This window comes from Mercenaria mercenaria, chromosome 3 (genome assembly GCF_021730395.1).
Source record: "Mercenaria mercenaria strain notata chromosome 3, MADL_Memer_1, whole genome shotgun sequence".
Lineage (NCBI taxonomy): Eukaryota > Metazoa > Mollusca > Bivalvia > Venerida > Veneridae > Mercenaria > Mercenaria mercenaria.
This window is the reverse complement of record NC_069363.1, coordinates 46,154,396-46,179,747: the sequence shown is the minus strand read 5'-3', so window position 1 is coordinate 46,179,747 and position 25,352 is coordinate 46,154,396. Positions and strand designations below refer to the sequence as shown.

The following is a 25,352-nucleotide window of genomic DNA, read 5'->3' as shown; positions in this document are numbered from 1 at the left end:
GTACAAATAAATGCGAACGAAATTGTGTGTACACAACCACATTATGGTGATCTAAATTCTGTTTAAGTTTCATAGTTCTAGGTCAAATATATCAAAAGTTATGATGCAGAAATTGCCATATTTATAGTACCCTATATAGTTAACAGTAGAAACTTCTAAGGGCCATAATTCTGGTGTTACTCGGGCGGACGGACGGAAAGACGGACGGAAGGACTGACGGACGGACGGACGGACAACGTCAAAACTATATCCCTCCGACTTTCGTCGGGGGATAATAAAATTGAATACAGTGTGGTGCCATCAAAACGTAAAAGTAATTCTGACGTAATAAATTATTTCCCGTAAACCGTAAGACCACAGCTTTAAACTATTATACGAACATACAGAATAATGCGTCAATGGTGTCATTGGAGAAAAATCATTTCAATTCCCACAACAATTACACGAAAGCATTGTTGTTAGATATCAACGGCAAAACAATACAGTTCTTATAAAACACTAAGCAATTGTGTGTTTTTGTTTCATTCAACAATTTTGAATACTTTTTATTTCAGATTACAATATCTATGTTTGTCAGTAAATGATTCACATTAAAAGAACACGTTAATATAAAAATAAATCGTGAGTTGGGTCTGAATGATTTATAGAAATATCTAGAATTTGTATGGATAAACATTAGACATAATTTGAAATTCTATTTAAATCAATATGTTTTCGATGTAATAATTGTTTTGATATTCTGAATATTGCAGATTATTGATGGCATACCTTAAGAGGTCATAAGTCGTCAACTTGCCGATCACGCCACGAACGAATTATTCATGATCGACGATGCCATGGCTTCCGTTCTTCTATATATATTTATTCTCCTGCATCTACTGTTTGTTGTAGCATGAAAATCAATAAAGAATGACAAGTCATTTTACATCTTGCGGAAAACACAATTTAAGCACGCGAGTGTAATGTCATGACGGATACTTGTTTTTTTTTTTTTAAATTATTTATTGCAAACTGTAAAAATATATATTTTTGTCGACTTCTTATGTGTTAACATTGAGACGGATATAAAACATGTCTTTGGTTAGGATTGAAGACTATTTTACGTGTGATAGGAATATTTATCAGGTATGTAAATCAGTCTGTAAGATCTCTTGAAAGCATAGCACGCTGACGGGCAAAATAAACTATTTCATTATTATCATTATTATTATTATTATATAAATTTATGATTATATATTTTAATGATACGTAATAGTGCTTTTAACTTTCTGGTGTACATAAGAGCTGCTTATTGTCTTAGATATTTTATCACTGGCGGCGTTTCAGTCCCGTTTTTCGCTTAAAATATCGCACAAAAATACAATTCTAATAATCTAAGAGAAATAATGCACTGGGGCTGTAGTTCATAAAACATCAGGACTAAGACCGAAGTACTCCGGTATTTGAAATTAATGAAAGGGAAGTGGTCTACTACATAATTCATTCAAGGGTCATTTGTGTTTTTTCATGTATAATTACATAAGGTTACCTGTAACAAAATATTCTCTAAAAGTGTAAGACCAGATAGTAGCCAGTGTTTTCATACCAGGCACAGATTTCCATCAGAATAATGTAAATAATCTTCCTATTGGTCAGTGATTCGCCTATGACTTTCTCAAGCTAGTTACTTAGGATTTTCTGGTTATTTTAATACAAAAAACATACCAATGTTCCATATACACTTAAACTAATATCTGAACATTTAATCATATCAAAGAATCAATTAGATTCGGACAACTTTTAGCAGATATTATTACCCTGTATAGCAGTTTCCTACACGTGTCCTGAATCTCAGCCTGTCTACTGTCTTCATGGAAACATATCCTCAATAAACTAAAGATAAATATGATTAAGTATCTTACAGAATTATCAATCAATAATTTCACTGCTGGTATTCTTCCCACAAAGTGAGATCAATAGAATATAATTTACAAACAGTGAATCATCTTTTAGAAATATTGTCATATTCATTGCTAGAAAGAAGGGAACTGATGCCAGCTCACGTCACAATTTTACATCAGAGAAACTCCGAACATTTCCAAAATAAAAACAAACAAACAAACAAAGTAAACAACAACAACAACAACAACAACCAGGAAGTTCATGGCTTCCAGCTTTCCCTTTCATTATCCGTATGTAGCCGGCGACAAACCCAGTCTATCGACAATAAAGCTTACAAGACGACTGACTTATTGAAAAATGACCAATACACGGGGGAAGAACTGTTACACGAGACTCGGTTGTGGAGGATATCATGTTACAGATTTATGATGCTTCTGTTACAGTATTTCTGGATAACGTTACAGCATTCGGAGGATAATAATAGCTGTCGGTATTTTGTTTGCCAAAGATGTTGTTTAGATTTATCTCTTTTTTCCAAAAATAAAAATTGTGTTTCTAGATCAGTGATATGCACGTCTGTTGAGACATGGCTTAACCTGCGAAACGCAGTATATTGATGTCAATCAAGCGTTTTATGAAAAAAAATGAAATTTTGATAGAAAAATATCTAAAAGAAATTGATTAAAAGATATTCCAACCGTATTTCATGCTAATTTGCATTGATTAAAACCCTCTTCAGGCATGGACTTATAAAACGAGGTAGAAAAATTATGGTTGATCTAATATTTCGTGGTTTTATAGTTTCAAGAGTTTATTTTATAAACAACCAGAAGGTCATAAGACCCATGAGGCCCCATTTACATGATAATAATATGGCGTACAATTGCACATGAAGTGTTCAATATAATACAAAGTTGTAATAATATTTCCAAAATACGAAATAGCAATGGCTAATGAAGACAATAGCAGAAAGTTATATCAAAGCTAGCACTGTCATTAATAAAAATCAGCTCAACAGAAAACGTATAGTTTCCCTTAAACCATATTATAAATTGCACTTGTCATTACTAATAAAATCATACGTTTACATATATATATATATACCGTGCATAGTTATTCTTGCAATTTTTTTTATAGAACATGACCATACTAAATATCACAAATTAATAGCGAATCAAGTGATACAATTATTATACAAAGGGAGGGAATGAGCAGACTGAGACTTGAAATTCTGTTCCCCTGTACAACAAAATATTTACTTTCATTGCCGGTATGATACACTTACATGGATATATTATAGCATTTTTATACATCTATCTAATTACACAACCGATTTAATTTTGAAATGGTTTCATACAACAACAAAGAAACTTTAGCATTATAAATGTCATTCCCATTAATAAATAGCGATGAAATTGTGCATCCACTGTTGTCTTCCTTGGATAGCTCAAGGTTGACCACTGGAGCATCATAATGTTTTGGAACATTTGCTATTTAAATATACTAAGATATTGATAAGAATAATGTGTCGGTGTCCACTTTAATGTCTATCTTGTCCGAAAAAAAAGTTGACAAGGTTGACAAGTGGATTGCGATCACATGGTTGTTGTATAGAAGCTTCCCCTACACATATACGGAAACATGCATGGGACATTAATACTTAAAACTAAGTTACAAATAGATCAGCATGTAATCGAGCCCTAATATCATGTACTATATTGCTGCATAGTTTGCTGTATGACATATATAATTTTATGATATTGCATCACTTGTTATAACGTAATGTACTGGGATAAATAAGGTATTAATGGTAATTTCCATTTATATACAATAAAAACGGTACGCACCAAACCAAAATGTGTAATAAAAATGTATACGATGTACTGATAATTTAAAGCTCTGTCAAGATATTTGGAATGCACATATCATTCAACTAGCCTTATAAGTCTATACATCAGTGATATATGTCAACATTTTATTATTATTGTCTGGCATTGTATGATGCATTCGATCTGATTTTAAATGCCTTTTCTATGTAACACGCTAGACGCTTAACCGTTCTTGCATTTTCTGAATTTATCAGTTCTATGAACTTGTACATATTGGGAGAACTCCAGTAATAAGGTGGTATTAATTGTCTCCTTAAATCATTGTATAATCTACATTGTATCACAAAATGATATTCATCCTCTAAAGCATCACACTCTGAACATTTACGATCATTAACAGGTATACTTGGCTGATTCCATCTGCCAGTTTCAATAGATAATCTATGTGATGACATACGTAAGCGTGACATACTAACACAAAATTTCTTAATGACAACTGAACGTAAGTATGGTTGAAATTGAAAATTAGCAATATGTCTATAGAAGAGTGCTCTAGACGACTCATTCAATCTACCTTGCCAATTTTGGACGAATTGGTCTTTAATTCTTTGTTTAACATTACATAGAAATATATCAACATTTCCCACCGTTTGGAACAACCATGCATCAATAAAACCAAGCTCACATAGTAGATTTTTTACCAGTAAACACCAGTTTTTTTCTATTTGGATTTTGCAATGCATCATTATATAACATGTTATAAACTTTTCTGATATATTTATGATCAGATGTATGTAATATCTTGATCCAGAATTTAATTATATTAAAATATCTTAAGTTTTGTAGAGGCATTCTGCCTAATTCACCATAAACAAAATCATTTTGAGCAGTTTTCTTAACACCTAACAATCGTTTGCAGAATTGTAAGTGTACTCTCACGTTTTTCCGTGATGAAAACCCCATACTTCCGAACAATAACTAAGAATAGGCAACACAAGCTTATCGAATAATTCTAACTTATGTTTAATAGATATATTGGTGAATTTATATAAATATTTGTTCATTTTAAAGATAGCTTTTAAAGCCTGACCAGCTAGAGTATTTTGTGCGTCTGTAAAACAACCAGCTGTTGTAAAAACAACACCAAGATATACGAATCGGTTAACAATATCTATGTTATGTTCACCATAGTGAAAACTAATATCTGTTGGTAGGCGACCACCTTTTCTAAATATAAGTATCTTTGTTTTGGATGCATTCACTAACAATTTCCATTTGTTACAATAATCATATAGCATGTTAAGACTGTTTTGAAGCTCATTTCTACTATTAGCAAAAATTACAATATCGTCTGCATATAAAATCAAGAACATTTTAAAAGTGTCAACATCAATACCATCTAAATTACTGGTTGCATACATATCTTCAATATCATTTAAAAACATAGCAAAAAGAAAGGGAGACAAACACTCCCCTTGTCTTACACCTAATTGACATTCGAAACTATCACTTAACTGGTTCATATACTTAACTCTTGATTTAACACTGGAATACATTGCTCTCATTATATTCAGAATATTTCCTCTTATACCTAACTTGATTAATTTTGACCACAAACAGTCTCTATTAACATAATCAAATGCTTTACTAAAGTCAATGAAAGCACAAAATAATTGCTTTCCAGTATTTATAACATGATTTATGAGCCCATGTAAAACAAAAACATTATCTGCTGTACCCATCTTTGACCTAAAACCAGCCTGTGCTTCAATGTAAACTCCATATTGTTCGGCCCATGTACACAAACGATTATTTAAAACTCTAGTAAATAATTTTCCAAGTAACCTAAGCAATGTAATTCCCCTATAGTTGTTCACATCATTTATCGTTCCTTTTTTATGTAAGGGAACAACAAACCCTTCCGACCAACTGTCTGGAAAGTATCCATTTTCAAAAATTTTATTGAATAGCAACACTATATACGGCAAAAGAGTATTTTTACCGTGAATGAAAAACTCATTTAGGTACAAGTCAGGACCTCCACTTTTATTGGAGTTCAGTTGGTTAACAGATTTAAGAAGTTCGTCTATATTAAAAGGCATATTCAGTTCATCGAACATAATACGAAATTCATTGTTCTCATAACGTTCTATAAAATGAAAAATATCATCATCAGGTGTGAAAAATTTGTCGTCTGGGTTATTCACCGACTTAAAGTATTGTTCAAATACATTTAAAGGTATATTTGACTTCATAACTCCTGCACTCTCTTTTAACATTTTCCAGTATAATTTAGCATTCTGCAATCGAGATTCAATCAGTTTATCAGTTTTCTTTTTGTCATAGTCATATCTAGCCTTACGTAAGCACCATTTATACTCAGAACGTTTGGCTACCAAATTCACTCTATTTGCTTCTGTCTTATCTTGTCTAAACCAGTTCAATGCATTATAAAACATTTTTCTCTTATCATCACATTCGGTGGTATACCATTTGTTATCATTATGTACAGAATAAAAATTATTATTGGCATTGGTAATATTGCGTTTAAACAAAGGCGTGGCTACACCGTCGAGTATGCTACTAAATTGGTCAATACAATTATCAATATCTGAGTTACATTTTGCATTACTAACATTTGCCTTAAAATCATCTAGTTTATTTTTAGTACAATTTTGTTCTAGCATATCTTTAATACGAGTGTTTTATCTTTGTTCCACGAGTATTTAACGTTTACTTTGTCGTAACTCTTTTCGTTGTTTACAATATCTTGTTTACGAATAGGTTTATTAAAGCAAAAGGTGAAATCAATCATACAATGGTCAGATAAAATATTTGGATCGTCAACATTAAAATATTCAACAAAATCAAATATGTTAGGTGTGCTTATAACATAATCCACAACAGAAGAACCCGTGGATCCAACAAATGTAAATTTTCCAATGTTTTCATCATTTTGTAAGCGTCCATTCATAATTCTGAGCCCAGTTTGTTTGCACAAATCTAACAATAATAAACCATTTCCATTTAAATGACCTTTATCTTGCGATACCCGTTTCAAGTATTTATCTGAACAATAATCGTCTGGCAATACATCAACATTTGATACAGTATCATCTACAACGAAATCTGCACTCTCTGATACACGTGAGTTTAGATCTCCACAGAGAAGAAAATTTATACCATTTTCAGAGCTAGAGTCTAATTCTGTGATTTTATCTAATAGCCTATCAAAAGTATGCGAGTCCACAACAGATTGTCTGGTACTATTTTCAGGTATGACATAGCATAGACATACAAATAAATCGGTTTCTAAACCAAGCTTCTCTTTAGTAATTTTTATACATAATATATCATCGTAACTTGAAAAAACTAATGTATCTGAAGAGACAAATGAGTTTCTGATATACAGTATTACACCACCAGATGACCTTTTGGCAGTCGATTTATTTTCAGTTCTATGTACAGCAAAATACACAAAATTTTCAACATCAAAATTTGTAAAATCATTTCCCCAAGATTCGGTCAATAACACTATATCATGCGTATCAAAAACACGTTTAAGTTCTGGAGATGATAGTTTGTTTGTCCTTTTTGTCACTAGTCCCTGTACGTTCAGTAGCGCACATCTCAGCGGTACCCTCTTGTCCCGCATTGCCCTCCATAGGTGACGATCCGTCGGTGACTGACTGCTCGTTCACATGACCGTCACGCTCTGAGTGACCGACAGGTAAAGATTGTCTATTTTTAGCACTGGGTAAAACCCGGTTTTTGTCGCGTGTATTACTGTCACTTTGCTTTCGTCTATACGGCTTCGATGATAGTGAGCGATTATCAGACCGTATCGTCTTACGTACAGATCTAGAACGCCCCCGCACTGGAGATACATGTGTAACTGTTTTACACGAGGTTTCACTACTGTCATCAATGGATTTTACAAATGTTTCTTCAGAACTAGCATCTTTCAGGATATTCACACGTATAGCACTCTCCCGTTCTGTTGCAGTACTATGGGGGATTGAAGGAGGTACTGACAGTTTACTCGGTTTTATAATATTTGCACTTGTGTCTGGTATGCTATTCTGCGTTTGACTAGATGGTGTAGGAATGACAGGGTCAGGACCATATTTAGTGTTTGCTGAGGGGGCGGACTGGTGTGGGACTAAACGTGAGGCGCTTACAATAACTGGGATAGACTGCATTGGTGCTATTGGAGTAACATTCTGTGCCAAACTTGCGAACGCTGCCATCTGTTGTTGCAAAAGTTCATTGTTCATCACTGGGATCATAGTGTTAGGATGTATGAAAGGATTAAACATGGGCACATTTTGTGGGACATTTGGAGGGGCATTCAGTGGAACATTTTGAGGGGGACTCTGTGTTGCATACTGTTGGGCCTGAACTGGGGCACTGGGTGCTGTGGTTATTTCCATGGGACATACATTTGTCTGTACACTAGGACTGGCACTGGAGGTTTGGGGTAAGTGATTATATGTCTCTGATAAGTTAATGATTATGTTTTCATCTTGATTTGCACTGTTAGACCCGAACAAGCCCTCGATCTTTTTTATTAAGTCTATTCTGTTGGAGTTCGCGTACTTGTTCCATTCAGGCAACTCATCTTTTACGAGTCGTCCATCTTTCACTAACTTCGCCGGGTACACAATGTGAATTTTGGATCTGGGGTATTGTCTTTTGAGATCCTTATACAGGGGCCATAAACGTGACCGTGCTTGCTGTATCTCAATCGGAACGTCATAGTCCACCGAAAATACGGTTCCTCTTAGCAATGTCACTTTACCCATTATTTCTACGCAATCAGGGAAATCCCTGAAATTCACAATGATGGGTCTTCTCTGGATATCTTTGTTAGGGTCAGGCCTCCCAAGTCTGTGAGCACGGGTAAGGTAGAATCAGGTAGGATCTAAATCTAGATGGTTAGCCAAGAAATCACGAACAAGACCAAAACAGTTCTCTCCCCTGTTCTCTGCGAATCCTCTAAAAATAAGATTATTCCTACGAGATCTAGCTTCACTATCAATTGACCTGTATATTAATGTCTTTAAGCATTCTGTTTGACAATTGGTAATACCGGCTACCTGCGTGACTTTATGGTTCATATCACTGAGCGATTTTTCAAAGTTCTCCAACCCGCGACTACATCTCACTTGCTCGTGTCTAATACATCGTAATTCCTCAAACATGTATGCCAATTTTCCATCAATCGAACATTTCATAAAATCTTGATTTGAAATCTCTGTAGATCTCGTATCAACATCAGACAGTCTAGATTCAACATCGAACTCGCATTTACATTTTGGCGCTCTTGTAAAATTTCGAACCTATTCATTGTCTGTACAGCATAATTGTTTTCTGCCATCCTTACTGTCAATATTTCTCACAATTTATACCAATAAATACATGCAAAAAGCAATAGTCCACCTTTCTGCACGATCAAAGTTTAAAAAGTCTTAAATTTCACCTAAATTTCAATACTTTCAAAAACGTAAACAAAACTCGACTTCCATTGTCCGCCATATTTAATCTCATTGGAAGTGGCCAAGATATTATAGAATGTTGCAGTTTAGCCGGATATGTTACAGTTGTGGGGTGCTGCTTTTGAATGTGGTACAGATTTAGGATGATACTTTTTCCTTCTTCAGGATTCTGTTGTTAGATGTAAATACTGCTAATCAACATTTATTTCGTCATTTGAGGCAGTCAGATATGTATTAGAGTGGCGTTGCTGTAACGACGTTTAAAAACACAGGAAAGTCCACCTAACGGGAGAAGATGTCGGTTGTGATATGTCAAGAATCACATATGATGAACAGTTGATGATACAAGTTATGCAGAGCAAATCTCCCATCCCTTTTCCATGCAAATTGACCGATCGTTTGAACAATCTCTAAATACATCGGTTGTTAAATGTTTTTCCATAACCTCTAAATAAATCACCAAAGATATCGCGGAGCGAAATCGAAAAATGTTTTAAGTGTGTATTTATTTATATTCACATAGATTAATTACTTTCGTTCAAATCTAAAAAGAGAGTGAGTTACTATGTTTATAAGGTAACTCCTAATTTTTGAACAACCCGAATTTAATGTGCTCGTGCTCGCGTTTACGCAGCTCGTGCTCGCGTTTACGCAATGCCTACAGTCCTGAGACCTGCCTTCTAATGGCGCACAGTCCTGAAAAGCCCATGCCGCCGTCATACACACAAAGACAAAGACGCATATACCTTTAGATGAAAATCCTGAAACAATATCCAGTTTAGCTATGAATTGCGTATAAAATCCTCTGTTAAATGATTCAATGCTTCAGATTAGCCTATTTGATTGTGCATGCTTGCCAAATCTTCATTGCGCAGATGCATATCTGCTTGCAGGCAGCTACGCCCCTGCAAGCAGACTATGATTCGATGGTTGTTCCAACAGTAAACACGTATACATGTTTAACAAAAAAGAATCTTTTGTTATTTGAAATGAAGTTTTATTGCACATGTGCGAGTTGTCGTGAGAAAAGCCAATTAATTTCTTAAATCACTATTACCGATTCCGAGAGGATATTTTCTTTCAAGCTTATTAGTAATTGAAATCGTTGATAAAGACACGCATTGCCAAACTCTTCTGAAGCTAGGACACATTGTTTGCTAGCTTAATACATGTAGCATAAACAGGTACTATCTATGAAAGCTTATTAAAGTGCAAACAACGATTCAATGCGAATTGGTGATTATGGTATCATATACATTAGATATAGAACACTAGCTTTCCATTGAAAATGTTTATATATCATTTTATTATATATAGCTGTTGAATCAGGTTTAGAATTTTGAAATTAGAAAAAATGCACTTGGTATAATATATTTGTTACATCTTACAAAATAATCCCGCATAATTCATGATATCTAAATTTTATTTGCTATCCTGGTATTATATATTGTCAAAATGTATTCCAAAAAGTATCATCCTAAATCTGTAACACATCCAGAAGAAGCACCCCACAACTGTAACATTCTATAAAACCACGGAAAATTAGACCCACGTTGATTTTTCTACCTCGTATTATAACTGCATGCCTAAAGAGGGTCTTTATCGATGCAAATGAGCATAAAATATGGTTGAAACATATTTTAATCAACTTCTTTTAGATAATTTTCTATCAAAATTCCGGATTTTGTCATTAAACGCTTGATAGACATCAATATACTGGGTTTCACGTGTTAAACCATGTCTCAGCAGACGTACATACCATTTATCTAGAGAAACAATTTTTACTTTTGCAAAAAAGAGATAAATATTTACTATTTTTTTTTGGCAAACAAAACACCGACAGTGATTTTTATTCTCCGAATGCTGTAACGTTATCCAGGAATACTGTAACAGTAGCATCCTAAATCTGTAACATGATATCCTCCACAACCGAGTTTCGTGTAACAGTTCCTCCCCCGTGCAATAGAAGCGGGTGTTTCATAGATATGGCACAAAAGATGATAGTGAAAGTGGAATGATAGAGAATAAAATAGAACAACCAGAAACTTCAGTTGTTGAAGCTAGATCTCTAAATAATGCACACTGCTACTCATCTAAGATCACCTGAGAAAATTAAAAACAAGAGGGCCAAGATGGCCCTAGGTTGCTCACCTGAGAATCACACCATAACGGTGTAAACATGTTTGACCTAGTGATTTCATGGAAACAAATATTCTGGCCAATTTTAATTAAGATTGGACCAAAAATGTGGTCTCTTGAGTTTAAACAAGTATTTTCTTAGATATGACCTTTGACCCTAGATGACCCATATTCAAATTTGACCTAGATTTTATGAAGGCAATCATTCTGACATAATTTTATGAATAGATCAATTGAAAAATACATGTACAGCCTCTATCGCATACACAAGGCTTTTCTTTGATTTGAACTAGTGTCCTAGTTTTTGACCCCAGATGACCCATATTCAAACTTGGCCTACATTCTATCAAGGCTATCATTCTGATAAAATTTCATGAAGATCAGTTGAAAAATACAGCCTCTATCGCATACACAAGCTAAATGTTGACAGACAGACGACAGAGGCTGGGCATCGAGTGATCACCAGAGCTAAAAGTCATGGAGTACAAATATGCCCCCAAGAGTAAACAAAATAGTGGATAATAAATTTATTTCAAAGTAAATACTGTATTACAGCAATATAAATAAATAAAATACATTTTCATATTTTATCTGTAGATCTTCTATAAAAACTGGAAAAAGTTAACTTCACAACGCGACTGTTTGCACAGCCAGAGCAGAATTCGAACCTGGAACCTCCCCAAAACACAAATTACCATATATAATTTCCTCAATTTTGGGTTGCTGTGCCAATTGAGCTATCTGGCCAGTGGAACTGCAATATCCTAGCCATATCACTTAAGATAAATGTTCAATTTCTGGTTTTTAAAGCTGAAAGGGAGTATTAAAATGTGAAAAAATGGTAATGGGGATTTCAGTAATCATTTAAGTTTTCAATTCTGCATATATGCCGAGGTATCACCTTTCTTCATTGAGCCTGCTGAAATTCCCTCAAAAATATTAATTAAAATACTCTTTTAATATTTAAAACAAGCATTGTCACAAATATATACAAATTAGGTAGAAAATAAAGTTTGTTTCAGGTATCCCGACTTACCCTAAATTTTTGGCCGGACCCTAATTCTTTTTCATTGCCTCGGAGAAGTTTTTTTTTTCAAATGTTTTCTCAAGAAGTTGAAAAACTGCATTTTTTATACTTTAAACATGGTCAGTGATGTCAGAAAGAAATCAACTTACTCAGGGATAAATCAACAGGGGCTAAGGGTGTAACGATATATCGAAATTCATTTTATCATGATACACCAGTTTGGCGATACGCATATCGTATGATAGTTACAATACAGAAATGATAAGTTAAAACTAGAAATATTGAATGATATTTTTCATACAATCAGTGTTAAAGATAGTAACTAAACTTTAAAGCAAAATTTCAAGTACTTTCGAAGAGTAGAGACATTGATTATTTTTCATTTTGTCACATGAATGCTTACTTACGGTACCCAATTCGTATCGCGATATGTACCATATCGTTGCATCTGTATCATGATACATAGTGTATCGTGAGACTAGCATATTGTTACACCCCTAGCAGGGGCCCAGTAGCCATAAATATACCTAAATACACATAAATACCTTCCAAAAGGTCCCACTTAATAATAAAAACCAAAAAAAAAAAAAAAAAAAAAAAATTACTGACCTAACCTATACCTATTTTTGTTCAGCATGTTACTGGAAACATTTTTTTCAGGCGGCCTTACAGTACATGTATACCTAAATTGTAGTCATAGATGGTATCTTAAATACTATATTATTTTTAAGCCAGGAAAGTGTGCAGATTGGAAATTATACACTGTTTTTAAAAGTGAAAGTACTATGTATTTGAATGGGACTAAAATTACGTTTTCATTTTTTTTTTGAATGGGTGCGTATTATCTATATAAATCTATATCTACATCTACGGAAATACTCCCAACATTCAACAATCAATTTCTATCATAACTGGGAGGTCAAGCAGCTGTTAAAAACTAGGGACATTTTCAAATAAATGTAGCACAAAATATGCAATTAGATGCTGTCAATCTTGCAGAAAAACCTTAAAAGAAACCTTCCAGTTATATCATGCATAGAAAAAAACAAATAGAAAAATTTCAAACAGATCAATCACTATTTTTTTCATAAATTTCTGAAAATTCTGAGTGTTAAAAATGCAAAAAAAAAAAAAATCATTTATCCATGCAAAATTAAGGAAAATAGGTTTAACCTGTGGTTTTTATTTAAATTGTAATTAAAACAGATTTCAGATACCCAGTCTGTAAATTTATAGACTGTAAAATCCTTTACATTTATTAAATGTCTGTATTAACAGAACGTCTGCGAAACAGGTCTAGGATTTCTTCCTTTTAAAATATCTTTAGTGCATATATGGACAATCCATGAATTCAAAGAGTTTTCAGTCTATAATTTTACAGAACATACGAAATCCTAGACCAGTTAATTTATCTATCTCTTTAGAAAGCTTTTTATACTGTCGCTGAGTGGCTGCTTTTTAATGCCACATTTTGACCGTCACAATGTAAAACAAAGTGTATACGTCGGATTATTTCGACTATCTCTTTTATACTGCCTCGCGCCTCTTGTTATCATGAAGTATGTATAAGAGAAAAATCTCTCCATGACACCGAGTCAAAATTTCTGACGCAGTCTCAAATTAACGAATTAAAATGCCTAATGTTTCAGTAACTGCAGGACATTGGGATATGTTTATAAATAGCTCCATTTAAAGAGAACTCCTATAGTTTTTTTCCTTTCATAGAATTTTTTTTCAAATTCACATATATGAAAGGAAAATTTGTGCTGAAAACAATGAACAAATAAAAGCAATGGGTCACCAGGCTTGTTTTTGTGAAAAATTGTTTTGAACACACCTTCTGTTGCTGAAACTGCCAGCGATTTTTCAACATTTTCATATTTTTCTGCATTTTTATAAACACCAACCAAAATATACATTAAGACAACACAATAAGGTTTATTCTTTTTACAGATTTTATTATATACTTATTTGATATCATAGTCATATTGGTAATACTATATCCTTACAATAATGGGTACAAATGAAAAAAACCTTGTTTCATATTCACTTTTGTGAACTTTTTTTCAATGAAAAATACCCTCAGTGAAGAATATTTCTTTTTAAATTTTGAAAAAACTGTTTCATAGAATTTTTTCCTGTTTTTCTTGTGTATAAATAATTGTATTGTGAGCATTAAAATTGCTAAAAATGTATGGATCACCAGGCTAAATTTTATGTTGGGACCGCTTGAATACAACACCTGTTCGGGCGAAAATGGCGCAAACCTGACAAAATTGATTACATGTATATCTACTAGAAGTTAAAAAAATGTTTCAAAATTCTTAATTCTTTCTATAATTGAATACTAAATGATCTGGAAGGTGATATTGTCTTATCAGTACTAAGTCAATTGTCTTACATGAACAACACTGTCTTTGTACTAAAATGCGATGTGAAAACACAACCACAAAAATGGCAAGATACCTGTCAGGCATGAAACTTGTCAATACAACATAAACCAGTATCAACATTTGATTACTGTTAAAACTTCATTCAAAAATCCTCATATTTAAGGTTGTCTGTTACATGTTTCAACAAATGTTGACTTCACTTCAGTTTTCCATAGAAAGTGTCAGCTGCGCAGAAAGATGCGCATAAAAAACTATAGGAATTCCCTTTAATAATTGGAAAAACCTTACACAGCGCCACCTGCCAGTAGCCTATGTACATGTATGTGTAGTAAATTCGCGCCAAAAGTCACGTGGTCTATTGTTTACACTATTCCGTCTTCAGCAACTTCACATTTATACGCATTAAAAATGTTACTTTGACTGCAACTCACCTCTATAAACATATTAAAATGCGTAACTAAGCAAAAAGTCTTCTAAAGCATGCTAGTTTATTCAGGTTTCCTATTGATAGTGTAAGTAGGTCATCACTTAGGGTGACTCGCTATGGGGGTGGTGTATTCTAGAATTTAGTCAACGCATGTGAATTGGCACTCAAAATGCATAGTTATCAAAAACAAAATTGTTGGTAACAACTTACCTTGTTCTTGACAAAATCAACATCAAATTATTTTAATAAAAAAGACGTTATACTGACTACATGTACAGTAAGAAGAATGACATAATTTTCACTGCGCATGCGCCAATGGCCCTGTGCGAATAACTTGAAAGGCTGAAAATGATCAAATCCGATTCAATATAATGCAAATTCTGCAAATATTGGAAAATATAAACCAGAAGGAACAGAATTAAATAATATCAATTCCATTATTGTTGCGATTATACGTTAGAATATTCACTTTCTGAGTGTCAAACGAAAATTTAACAGAAAATGTGACTCGAAGGGAAAAATTGTCAAATCCGAACCCATGGCACATTCTAAAACACCTCTATATGCCCGGCCCTGATGGGCCGTGCAATAAGTCCATTTGTAACCTACTTTATACATATGATTACTGGGGTTACTTACTCTATTGCTTTGGTTACTCTTTTTTAAAGGTGCAGCAATACACTTAGCCAATGACTAAAATAAGTTTTTTGGTAAAAATGTTGTCTCTATTTCTGGTTACATGGTTAGCCTTCTTTTCTTTGTTTACTCAGGGTTACTTTTGGTTACTAGTACACATACCTATGAAACATGTATTGAAAATAATTAGAGAAAAAAAAAACATGTCTCTTTTCCTGGTTACTAGGTCACCCTTCTTTTCTTAGCCTACTCCTGATTAGTTACTTTTGTTTTTTTAGCATATACCTATGAAACATGTATTGAAGATAATTTTAGAAAAAAAAATGTCTCTTTTTCTGGTTACTGGGTTAACCTTTTTTTTGTTTGTGTCAAGTTCCTGGTTACTTTTGGTTACAGTACTTTAGCATATACCTATGAAACATATATTGAAAATAATTTGAGAAAAAATGTCCCTTTTTCTGGTTACTGGGTTACTATTCTTTTCTTTGGTTACTCCTGGTTACTTTTGGGTATTTTAGCACATACCTATGAAATATATATTGAAAATAATTGGAGAAAAAAATGTCTCCTTTTTTGGTTACTTGGGTATCCTTCTTTTCTTTGGTTACTCCTGGTTACTTTTGGTTACTTTAGCATATACCTATGAAACGTGTTTTGAAAATAATTTGAAAAAAAAGCATGTCATTTTTTCTGGTTACTAGGTAATCCTTATTTTCTTTGGTTGCTCCTGGTTACTTTTGGTTATTTTAGTATATACCTATAAAACATGTATTGAAAATAATTTGAGAAAAAAATGTCTCTTTTTCTGCTTACTTGGTTACCCTTATTTTGGTTCCGATTGGTTGACCAATTTACTTTTGTTGATAACCGTTCTTATTTATAGTTGCAAGCACTGTAAAAGAGCCTTTATAATATTTATTTAATCCATATGATCGTCGATGTTAATATGAGGGTACATTGGTGAAGAATCAGTTCAGTTTCAGTTCAGTTTATTTAACAAGCATGAAGGCCTCCGGCCCATATACACAATATTTACATAGCTAAGCTAATACAATACATGCATACAGTATGTACTTGTGTGATACAGCTGACATTTTATCAAATATAATACACAAAAGATACAGTCATTTACAGTTCGTCACACATGACATAGATTACTAATCATATTACCGATTGTCACAATAATCCGCCCTTAACTTAAAAGCATAATATATATACATTGCTAAGTTTCTAATAATACTGCCATTGGTACATGACATCAAAATACAAAAATTATGAACATTTGGGTTTCTAAAATATTTTTCTTGCAGATATTTTTGTCGTAAATTTCTATACACTGGACAAATAAGTATAAAGTGGTACTCGTCTTCGACACAACCATTACAATTAAAACATAATCTATCATTTTTAGGTATACCTAAATGTTTTCCTTTTTCTATTAACAGTAGGTGAGATGATGATCTAAGAGAGACGAGACTTGATCTGAACTTAACTATATCTATAGCATCTACATATGCTTCAACATCAAAATTTGTCTTAAATACATGGTAATATATTAATTTTCTATTCTCAGCGCATTTTGTATTCCACATTTGTAGATACTGATCCTTTAGACGTTGCAAATAAGTATATATAAAACATTTGGATTGTTTACTTTTTGACTTTCCCAAATAAATCCAAAACCATTACTGTACAGATTAGGTTTGATAACACTGGCCCAGTTACTATATCCAAGGGAATCTGATTTTAGTAACATGTTATAGCATTTTTTTACATAACAACAGTCTGGCATTTCCAAAATCTTGATCCAGTACTTAATGCATCTTTTTTTTGCGCTACAATATACATAGGATATCGACCACAATCTCCCATAATAGCTTCGTTACATGATTTATGGGGAGCATTTAAGAAACGTATACATGCATATATATGTACTCTTTCAGTGTTTTCCATCATATGAAGGGATTACATGACCGTAAATAATGGAGTAGACCGAAAACTGCCGAACAGTCGCGACGACCGATTAACCTGGCCGGATTTATTATCGGCTTTTTCGATGACTTTCACGATGGGTGTAATGCACCCATATGATACACACAACAAAATTTGTAAGCCCTTTATGCATATTTGTGATTTAATCAAGAGCCATAACTCTATAGATGGCCCGAACAAAACCCAAGGTTCACAGCGTCACATGCTGAATAATTATGATTCATGATCCTAGTTAAAAAAAATTTTAAGGTTTCGATGGAGGCCTTGAGAAACAAAAATCAAACAACACCAAATCATAGAAAGAAAGAGTTGTTTGACATGAAAATTGAACAGCATGTAAAACATGTATATTACTTTACGAAACAAGTGTCAGTATACTGATATAAACATTGAATTCATGAAAAGAGCTGCCCAAAGGGGCTCCACTTCCGGACAGTTAAACGCCTTTAAAAAACTCACCATTTTCAAAGAACTGTTACACGTGTTTGTTTTGATGCATTTGCAATAGCGTGCGAGTGGTGAAATTTCACGTAACAAGGTGGAACATAGTTTTCAGCAATTGTTTATCTTTTCTTTTTTACAAATGGCATTCATTTTCAAAGGGAGACAACTTTTTCTCAAAGATTACTTAAAATAATCGGAAAAAGTTGTTTCCCTTTGAAAATGAATGCCATTTGTACTTAAAATAATCGGGAACAGTTGTCTCCCTTTGAAAATGAATGCTATTTGTAAAGAAATAAAGATAAACAGTTGCTGAAAACTGTGTTCCACCTTGTTATGCGAAATTTCACCACTCGCACGCTATTGCAAATGCATCAAAACGAACATGTGTAACTGTTCTTTGAAAATGGAGAGTTTTTAAAGGCGTTTAACTGTCCGGAAGTGGAGCCCCTTTAGGCAGCCCTTTTCCGGAATTCAATGTTTATATCAGTATACTGACACTTGTTTCGTAAAGTAATATACATGTTTTACATGCTGTTCAATTTTCATGTCAAACAACTCTTTCTTTCTATGATTTGGTGTTGTTTGATTTTTGTTTCTCAAGGCCTCCATCGAAACCTTAAGATACGTGCAACACAAACTTTGATGCATATTTTTGACAAAGTCGAGGGCCATAACTCTGGTCTTACTGAACAAATCTCTAACGAAACCCAAGGTACACAACTTCATATGCTGAATTATATTTGATAATTTTAGATAAAATACGTTTTACGATACATGTGGCACAAACATGTAGGCCCTTTTATGCATATTTTTGACTAAGTCAAGGGCCATAGCTCTGATATAGCTGTGAGAGATCCCATTTAAAACACTTTTTGCACAACTTTACCTACTGAATTACAATCCTGTGAGGTGTGATGTCTCTCGATCAAATATTTTTTATGATATACACGACAAAAATTCGGACGGACAAGGGCAACTGTACCCCCTTTGTTGGTGGGTGGGGTTTGGGGTGGGTACAAATACATTGAAACAACGTGTTCTTATGAACCAAATGATGGATATTTACCAGATTTGATCCCTAGCATCATTTCCTGTATCCCTCTACATTGTATTCAAAGAGTTCGGCTTATTACAGATAGAAATAAAAAAGTTCTTATGAAATATTATGCTGACCTTTATTGCATGGAGTCATAGAACTTTCTGAATAAGCTTTAATGACTCGACTTCACTGTGGGATGACGTTGTCAGAGCTGAACAACTTCTCATGAGTTATATTAACTAGACCCTTTCAACTGGGCTATTAATTGGTAATGTGGTATGAAAAAGCTTTATATAACTTATAATAATCTACTTTATTGATGTTCACCACTCGACCAAAACGTCATGGTCCTTCTCAGGTGAAACATTGAGGCTAAGTCAGTCCTTTTGTTGTTACTCCGTTCCTTTTTGTCCATGCTACGTTGAACGAAATCTCAGCAGTGAATCCTCCCTACAAATGGTTATTCATAATTTATATTGAAAAGAGCACACCAGTATCATTGCACTAACACTTTCTGCAATGTATAACGAAACAAAACAAAACCAAACCAGGTGACATGGATTGATACATAAAATCAAATGTACCATTTATTCATTAAATTGTCTAAAAGAAATATCGTTTTAAAAACAAGATTTCATCTTCTGTCATTGAAAAACATACATGCCCTTTAAAATATCAACCAACATTATTCCTATAATAAGACCTTAAAATATTTATTGACATTTTATGGAAAACATTTGAAACCGTTTTCTCAGTCATCGTTTCCTAAATCATATAATTATGTCTCCCCCAGGAGACATATTGTTTTTGCCCTGTCCGTCCGTCCGTCCGTCCTTCCGTCCGTCCGTCCGTCCGTACGTCACACTTCATTTCCGAGCAATAACTAGAGAGCCATTTGACCTAGAACCTTCAAACTTCATTGGGTTGTAGTGCTGCTGGAGTAGACGACCCCTATTGCTTTTGGGGTCACTCCATCAAAGGTCAAGGTCACAGGGGCCTGAACATTGAAAACCATTTCCGATCAATAACTAGAGAACCACTTGACCCAGAATGTTGAAACTTCATAGGATGATTGGTCATGAAGAGTAGATGACCCCTATTGATTTTGGGGTCACTCCGTCAAAGGTCAAGGTCACAGGGGCCTGAACATTAAAAACCATTTCCGATCAATAACTAGGGAACCACTTGACCCAGAATGTTGAAACTTCATAGGATGATTATACATGCAAAGTAGATGACCCCTATCGATTTTGGGGTCACTCCATTAAAGGTCAAGGTCACAGGGGCCTGAACATTGAAAACCATTTCCGGTCAGTAACTTGAGAACCACTTGACCCAAAATGATGAAACTTCATAGGATGATTTGTCATGCAGAGTAGATGACCCCTAACGATTTTAGGGTCACTCTGTTAAAGGTCAAGGCCACAGGGGCCTGAACATGGAAAACCATTTCCAATCAATAACTTGAGAACCTCTCGACCCAGAATGTTGAAACTTCATAGGATGATTGTTCATGCAGAGTAAATGACCCCTATTGTTTTTGGGGGTCACTCTGTTAAAGGTCAAGGTCACAGGGACCTGAACATTGATAACCAGTTCCGATGAATAACTTGAGAACCACTTGACCCAGAATGTTGAAACTTCATAGGATGATTGAACATGCAGAGTAGATGACCCTTATTGATTTTGGGGTCAGTCTATTAAAGGTCAAGGTCACAGTGACCTGTTCATGTAAAATCATTTTTTGGAAATAACTTGAGAACCGCTTGACCTACAATGTTGAAACTTAATAGGATGATTGGACATGCAGAGTAGATGACCCCTATTTATTTTGAGGTCACTTGATCAAAGGTCAAGGTCACAGGAGCCTGATCAGTGACTTGAGAACCACTAGGCCAAGAGTGTTGAAATTTAGCGGGATGACTGGACATGCCAAGTAGATGATCCCTATTGCAGCCAACAATCAGTGTCTCTTTAACTTTCGCTCCTGACCCCTATTGACTTCTTGCCTATAGGACTTTGCATTGGGGGAGACATGCGCTTTTTTACAAAAGAATTTTCTAGTTTTCTCTTTTTTTTTTGATTACCCATATATATTTATGATGCATGAATAATATTTTTTTTCTATGTTAAAGTATCTTAGCACATCTGGAAAAAAATCTAATACTATAATGATACATGTATTTCACTGACTACTCTAAAGAAACAGCAATTATAAAAGTACCATTGCATGCTACAGTTATGTCACTACAATCCCGATTTTACCTGCGATCTAATTCAATTAGCCAAGAATGCATACCGTCTATGAAATATGCAAGAGCTGCCGTTGACTTATGAATATCTGTATTTTAGCATTTTAAGAAATTTTGAAGTAAATTATAACTGAGAGAAATGAAAGATTTCTAATGTCTTTCTACATAATCACATTTTTTGTCTTTTTTTCAGACTCACGTTATGGATTTAGAATTTTGTTTCTTCATATATATGTCTGAAGAATTTTGACGTAAGAAGGTGATAAATCAACACTTCGGCCATGTGAGTCAAGATTGTAATCATTTACAAATCGACACAAAACTGTTACATAGAAGCTGATACACTAATACTACATAATTGAGATTAACAGCTAAAAAGAATATGCTTTTGCAAAACAGGAAACGTTTCCAAAGAACGGAAACAGTACTAAACAAACGACTGAAATGGTTATTTTGTGTATGTTTAATAGTAACAGCATTTATAGTCTGTTTTGTATTCGTCGTGCCAGATCATCATATGGTACAAATTATTTCTCAAAGGGATCATGTTGAAATAGTGGTAACTAGAAACCATAGTAGTTTAGAAATGAGAAAACAAAGCAGTGGTTCAGATTCTCTATTCGAGAATCCTTCAAATCATTTACAATCGTACAGATTTGATTTAATAGTCAAAATGGTTTATGCATATTTCTATGTTTACAAGAAGCGAGTTCCAAGCGTAATAGAAGATGCATATACTGAACATATTCGAGTGTGGAACCATTTCATAGAATACTGTAGCAACACTAACATGTCCTGGTTCGATGGGAAACTACCATGCAGAAATAAGAAAAATCAGTCTGATTTCATTTTATCATTTCATAAAACGATAGAAGCCATAAAAACGAGTGGATTTAATTCTAGCAGATCGAGGATTCCGTTGGACAAAATAGGATTTCTTCTTAATGGTGCACATAGAATATCGGCTTCAATAATATTATCAAAGAATGCATGTTTTGAACATCACAGTTATAAACAGCGTTCCTTTAATTGGGGATATAAGTTCTTTAAAGGCAGAGGATTGTCGGAGAAGACGTCGAATATGGTCATGTTGGAATGGATGAAAATCCAGTTGAAGCTTCCATCCTTGAAAACTTTGGTTTATATTGTTTCCGTATTTTCAAATAATCGCAGCAAAGATGACGCTATGCGTAAAATTGTGAAAGAACAATGCTCAAAAGACAATGGCATTTTATATGAAAGAGAAATCAACTTCACTAAAAGTGGAATGCGGCAATTAATCACTCATATGTATGGGCAACAAGCTTGGCTGCAGACAAAAATTCAACATATGCTTTCAAAATTCAATTCAACATACAGTGCCATATTTTTATTTGTCTATGCACAACGCAACAGAGATTTAGTTCAGTGTAAAAATAAAGTAAGAAAGCTTTACACTGATAATATCTTTAAATCCAGTGTTCACATTCCCGATACTACAGAAGAGAATGTAATTCTTGCAGAAATGATACTTAATCCAAATTCCATACAATTGATGAACTACGCAAAGAATGCGTCTGATTGTAAATTAATTGCAAAAGAAGTTGCCAGACGTTCATCTATTGCACCGATAAAGACACTGCCAGGTATCTGTGTGGGAGGAGATGACGTCATGATTGACTCAGGAACAGTGCTTGGATTTTATGGCCTGCGCAAACGAACAGATGTTGACCTTTTATTTTTGCACGAGGTTGACAAAGCTTTACTTGGAAATGATCATGGAATTTCTATTCAAGCTCATGCTTTCAAGAACAATTCCATTTCACAGGGGCGCGCATGGGGAGAAGACCATTTTACTGACAATGGGGCAACGGACAAATGGGATTTGTTTTATGATCCAAAAAATTATGGCTATTGTTATGGTATCAAATTCGTATCATTGAAACAATTGGTTAGATACAAAGTGAAGCGAAATGAGCCGAAAAAAGATTCATTCGATGTAGAGCTCATTAACAAATTTCTTGAGACCATTACTTAAAATCTATCTATCTATCTATCTACCTAGCTACCTGCCTACCTACCTACCTATCTATCTATCTATCTATTGGTCGGTCCGTCCGTCCAGTCTGTCTGACTGTCTTTCCTATATACAGACTTTCCTACGTACTACCTACTTACTGCTTCAGATCTGTTTAAAATTTATTTTTGAAAGCTGGTTACGTAATCTATTCTACTTTTTGATACAGGTATCACTGGAATATCAGACTAATTCTTAAAAGTTTAGTCATACAATTACATTAAATTTGACAATTTCATGTACATAAAATCTAAAAGAAGATCATATGGAAGCAAAGAAAACCACCATGCAAAATAATGGCAGACCATACTTGATTGGTTCTGTCCTTCGGACTGTAAACGTTCAAAAGTACCGGAACCAAATTACCAGAAAATATAATTACAGTCCAAGAGTCCAAGTACTTAGTGATAGTTTACGTTTATCAGACAGTACTTTAATATTGCTGTTGTGATAGTGAATAATCTTTAAGAATGTACTTTAGAACCACGGAATATGATTTAGCAATATAAAAACAAAATCGTTTTGATTCATTCTGTGCTTGAAAGGTGATGAGTTATCATTTAACCTGCCTTACGCGAATTACCATCGGCCTGTGCGGAACTAATTTATACACATACAGTCAGTGAATGTACTTAGACCAGAAAGCATCACAACACTGAGTTAAAATACTTGACGGCATTCACGATTAATACAACAATTAAATTATAATAAAAGTTCGAATAAATTATTACATCTGTTTTGTCTGACTGGGTTCCAAACAAAATAGATTGAATTTAAGTGGTGAAATAGTTTTAAAAATTGTTTTGAAATACACCAGTTATTTTTATTTACATCAGCTTTGTACATTTTATTTAGGCCATTTCACAATTTCATGATATGTATATAATTAGAATTAATATGTATAGATAAGTATATAATAAAAAGGTTATTAGCTTTGCATCGAGAGATATGCACTATTATATTGCACTCCTAAAGTCGAACAGTATTTTCCATTAAATAAAGATCGATTAAATTTATTCTAATGACTATCTGGAAAGATATACAAGTACCAAATGTATATATGAATCTATATTTCTGACCTTGTTTAAGGCGATTATCTTAAAGCTGGTGACAATCTTGACTGGATAGACATGGAAAAACAACTATATGAGAAGATCATTTTAAGCTGAATGTCTATTTGTATTGTATGTAACATTGTATTGGACCAGAACATATAACAAAATTCAACACAAGACTCTTCTAATGACACCACATGACACTTAAACATTGCTGTTGTGATAGTTCATAAAATCTATGAGAACACCTTTGGGACATATAAAAAACAACCAAGCAAAATAAGAGCAAATTTTGTTACAAATTGATTAAAGTTTGTTTACTGGAGGCAGTGAAATGTGTAAAGACGTTACTATCATAAAAGATAGTCTTATGTTTGCTGGGGTATGTTCTCACAAAAGTACATAAAACATAGCATGTATTACGTACATTCAAAGACATATTACATTATAATAACATAGAATTACCAAGTAGGCTTCTATACTTTAACCTTTTAAAGGCAGTTAATCAGATTTTGGTCAACTAATGAATGTCTTCAAAACTTAATCAGCTGATTATTTACACTTATTTATGACACACTGAGGTCTTAATACACATCAGATTTTCACTGGCAGTATTTCTAAAATTTGTTTTTCCTATTCTTGTTGCCCAACAAAGATAGGGTTATTTTTGCATAAGTATAAATT

The 25,352-nt window shown here is 33.8% G+C and overlaps 1 protein-coding gene across 2 annotated transcripts; it reads left to right on the top strand.

The window, feature by feature from the left end:
• Positions 1-675: 675 nt before the first annotated feature.
• Positions 676-24,550, top strand: LOC123523537 (uncharacterized). 2 transcript variants are annotated; one of them, XM_053538358.1, is made up of 3 exons: positions 676-1,125; positions 17,276-17,377; positions 21,751-24,550. In XM_053538358.1, the coding sequence occupies exon 3, from the start codon at positions 21,940-21,942 to the stop codon at positions 23,572-23,574; it is 1,635 nt and encodes a 544-aa protein (XP_053394333.1). In that variant the 5' UTR covers positions 676-1,125; positions 17,276-17,377; positions 21,751-21,939; the 3' UTR covers positions 23,575-24,550. The 2 variants fall into 2 exon arrangements, with proteins under 2 accessions (XP_053394333.1, XP_053394332.1); XM_053538357.1 differs by lacking the exon at positions 17,276-17,377.
• Positions 24,551-25,352: the final 802 nt, after the last annotated feature.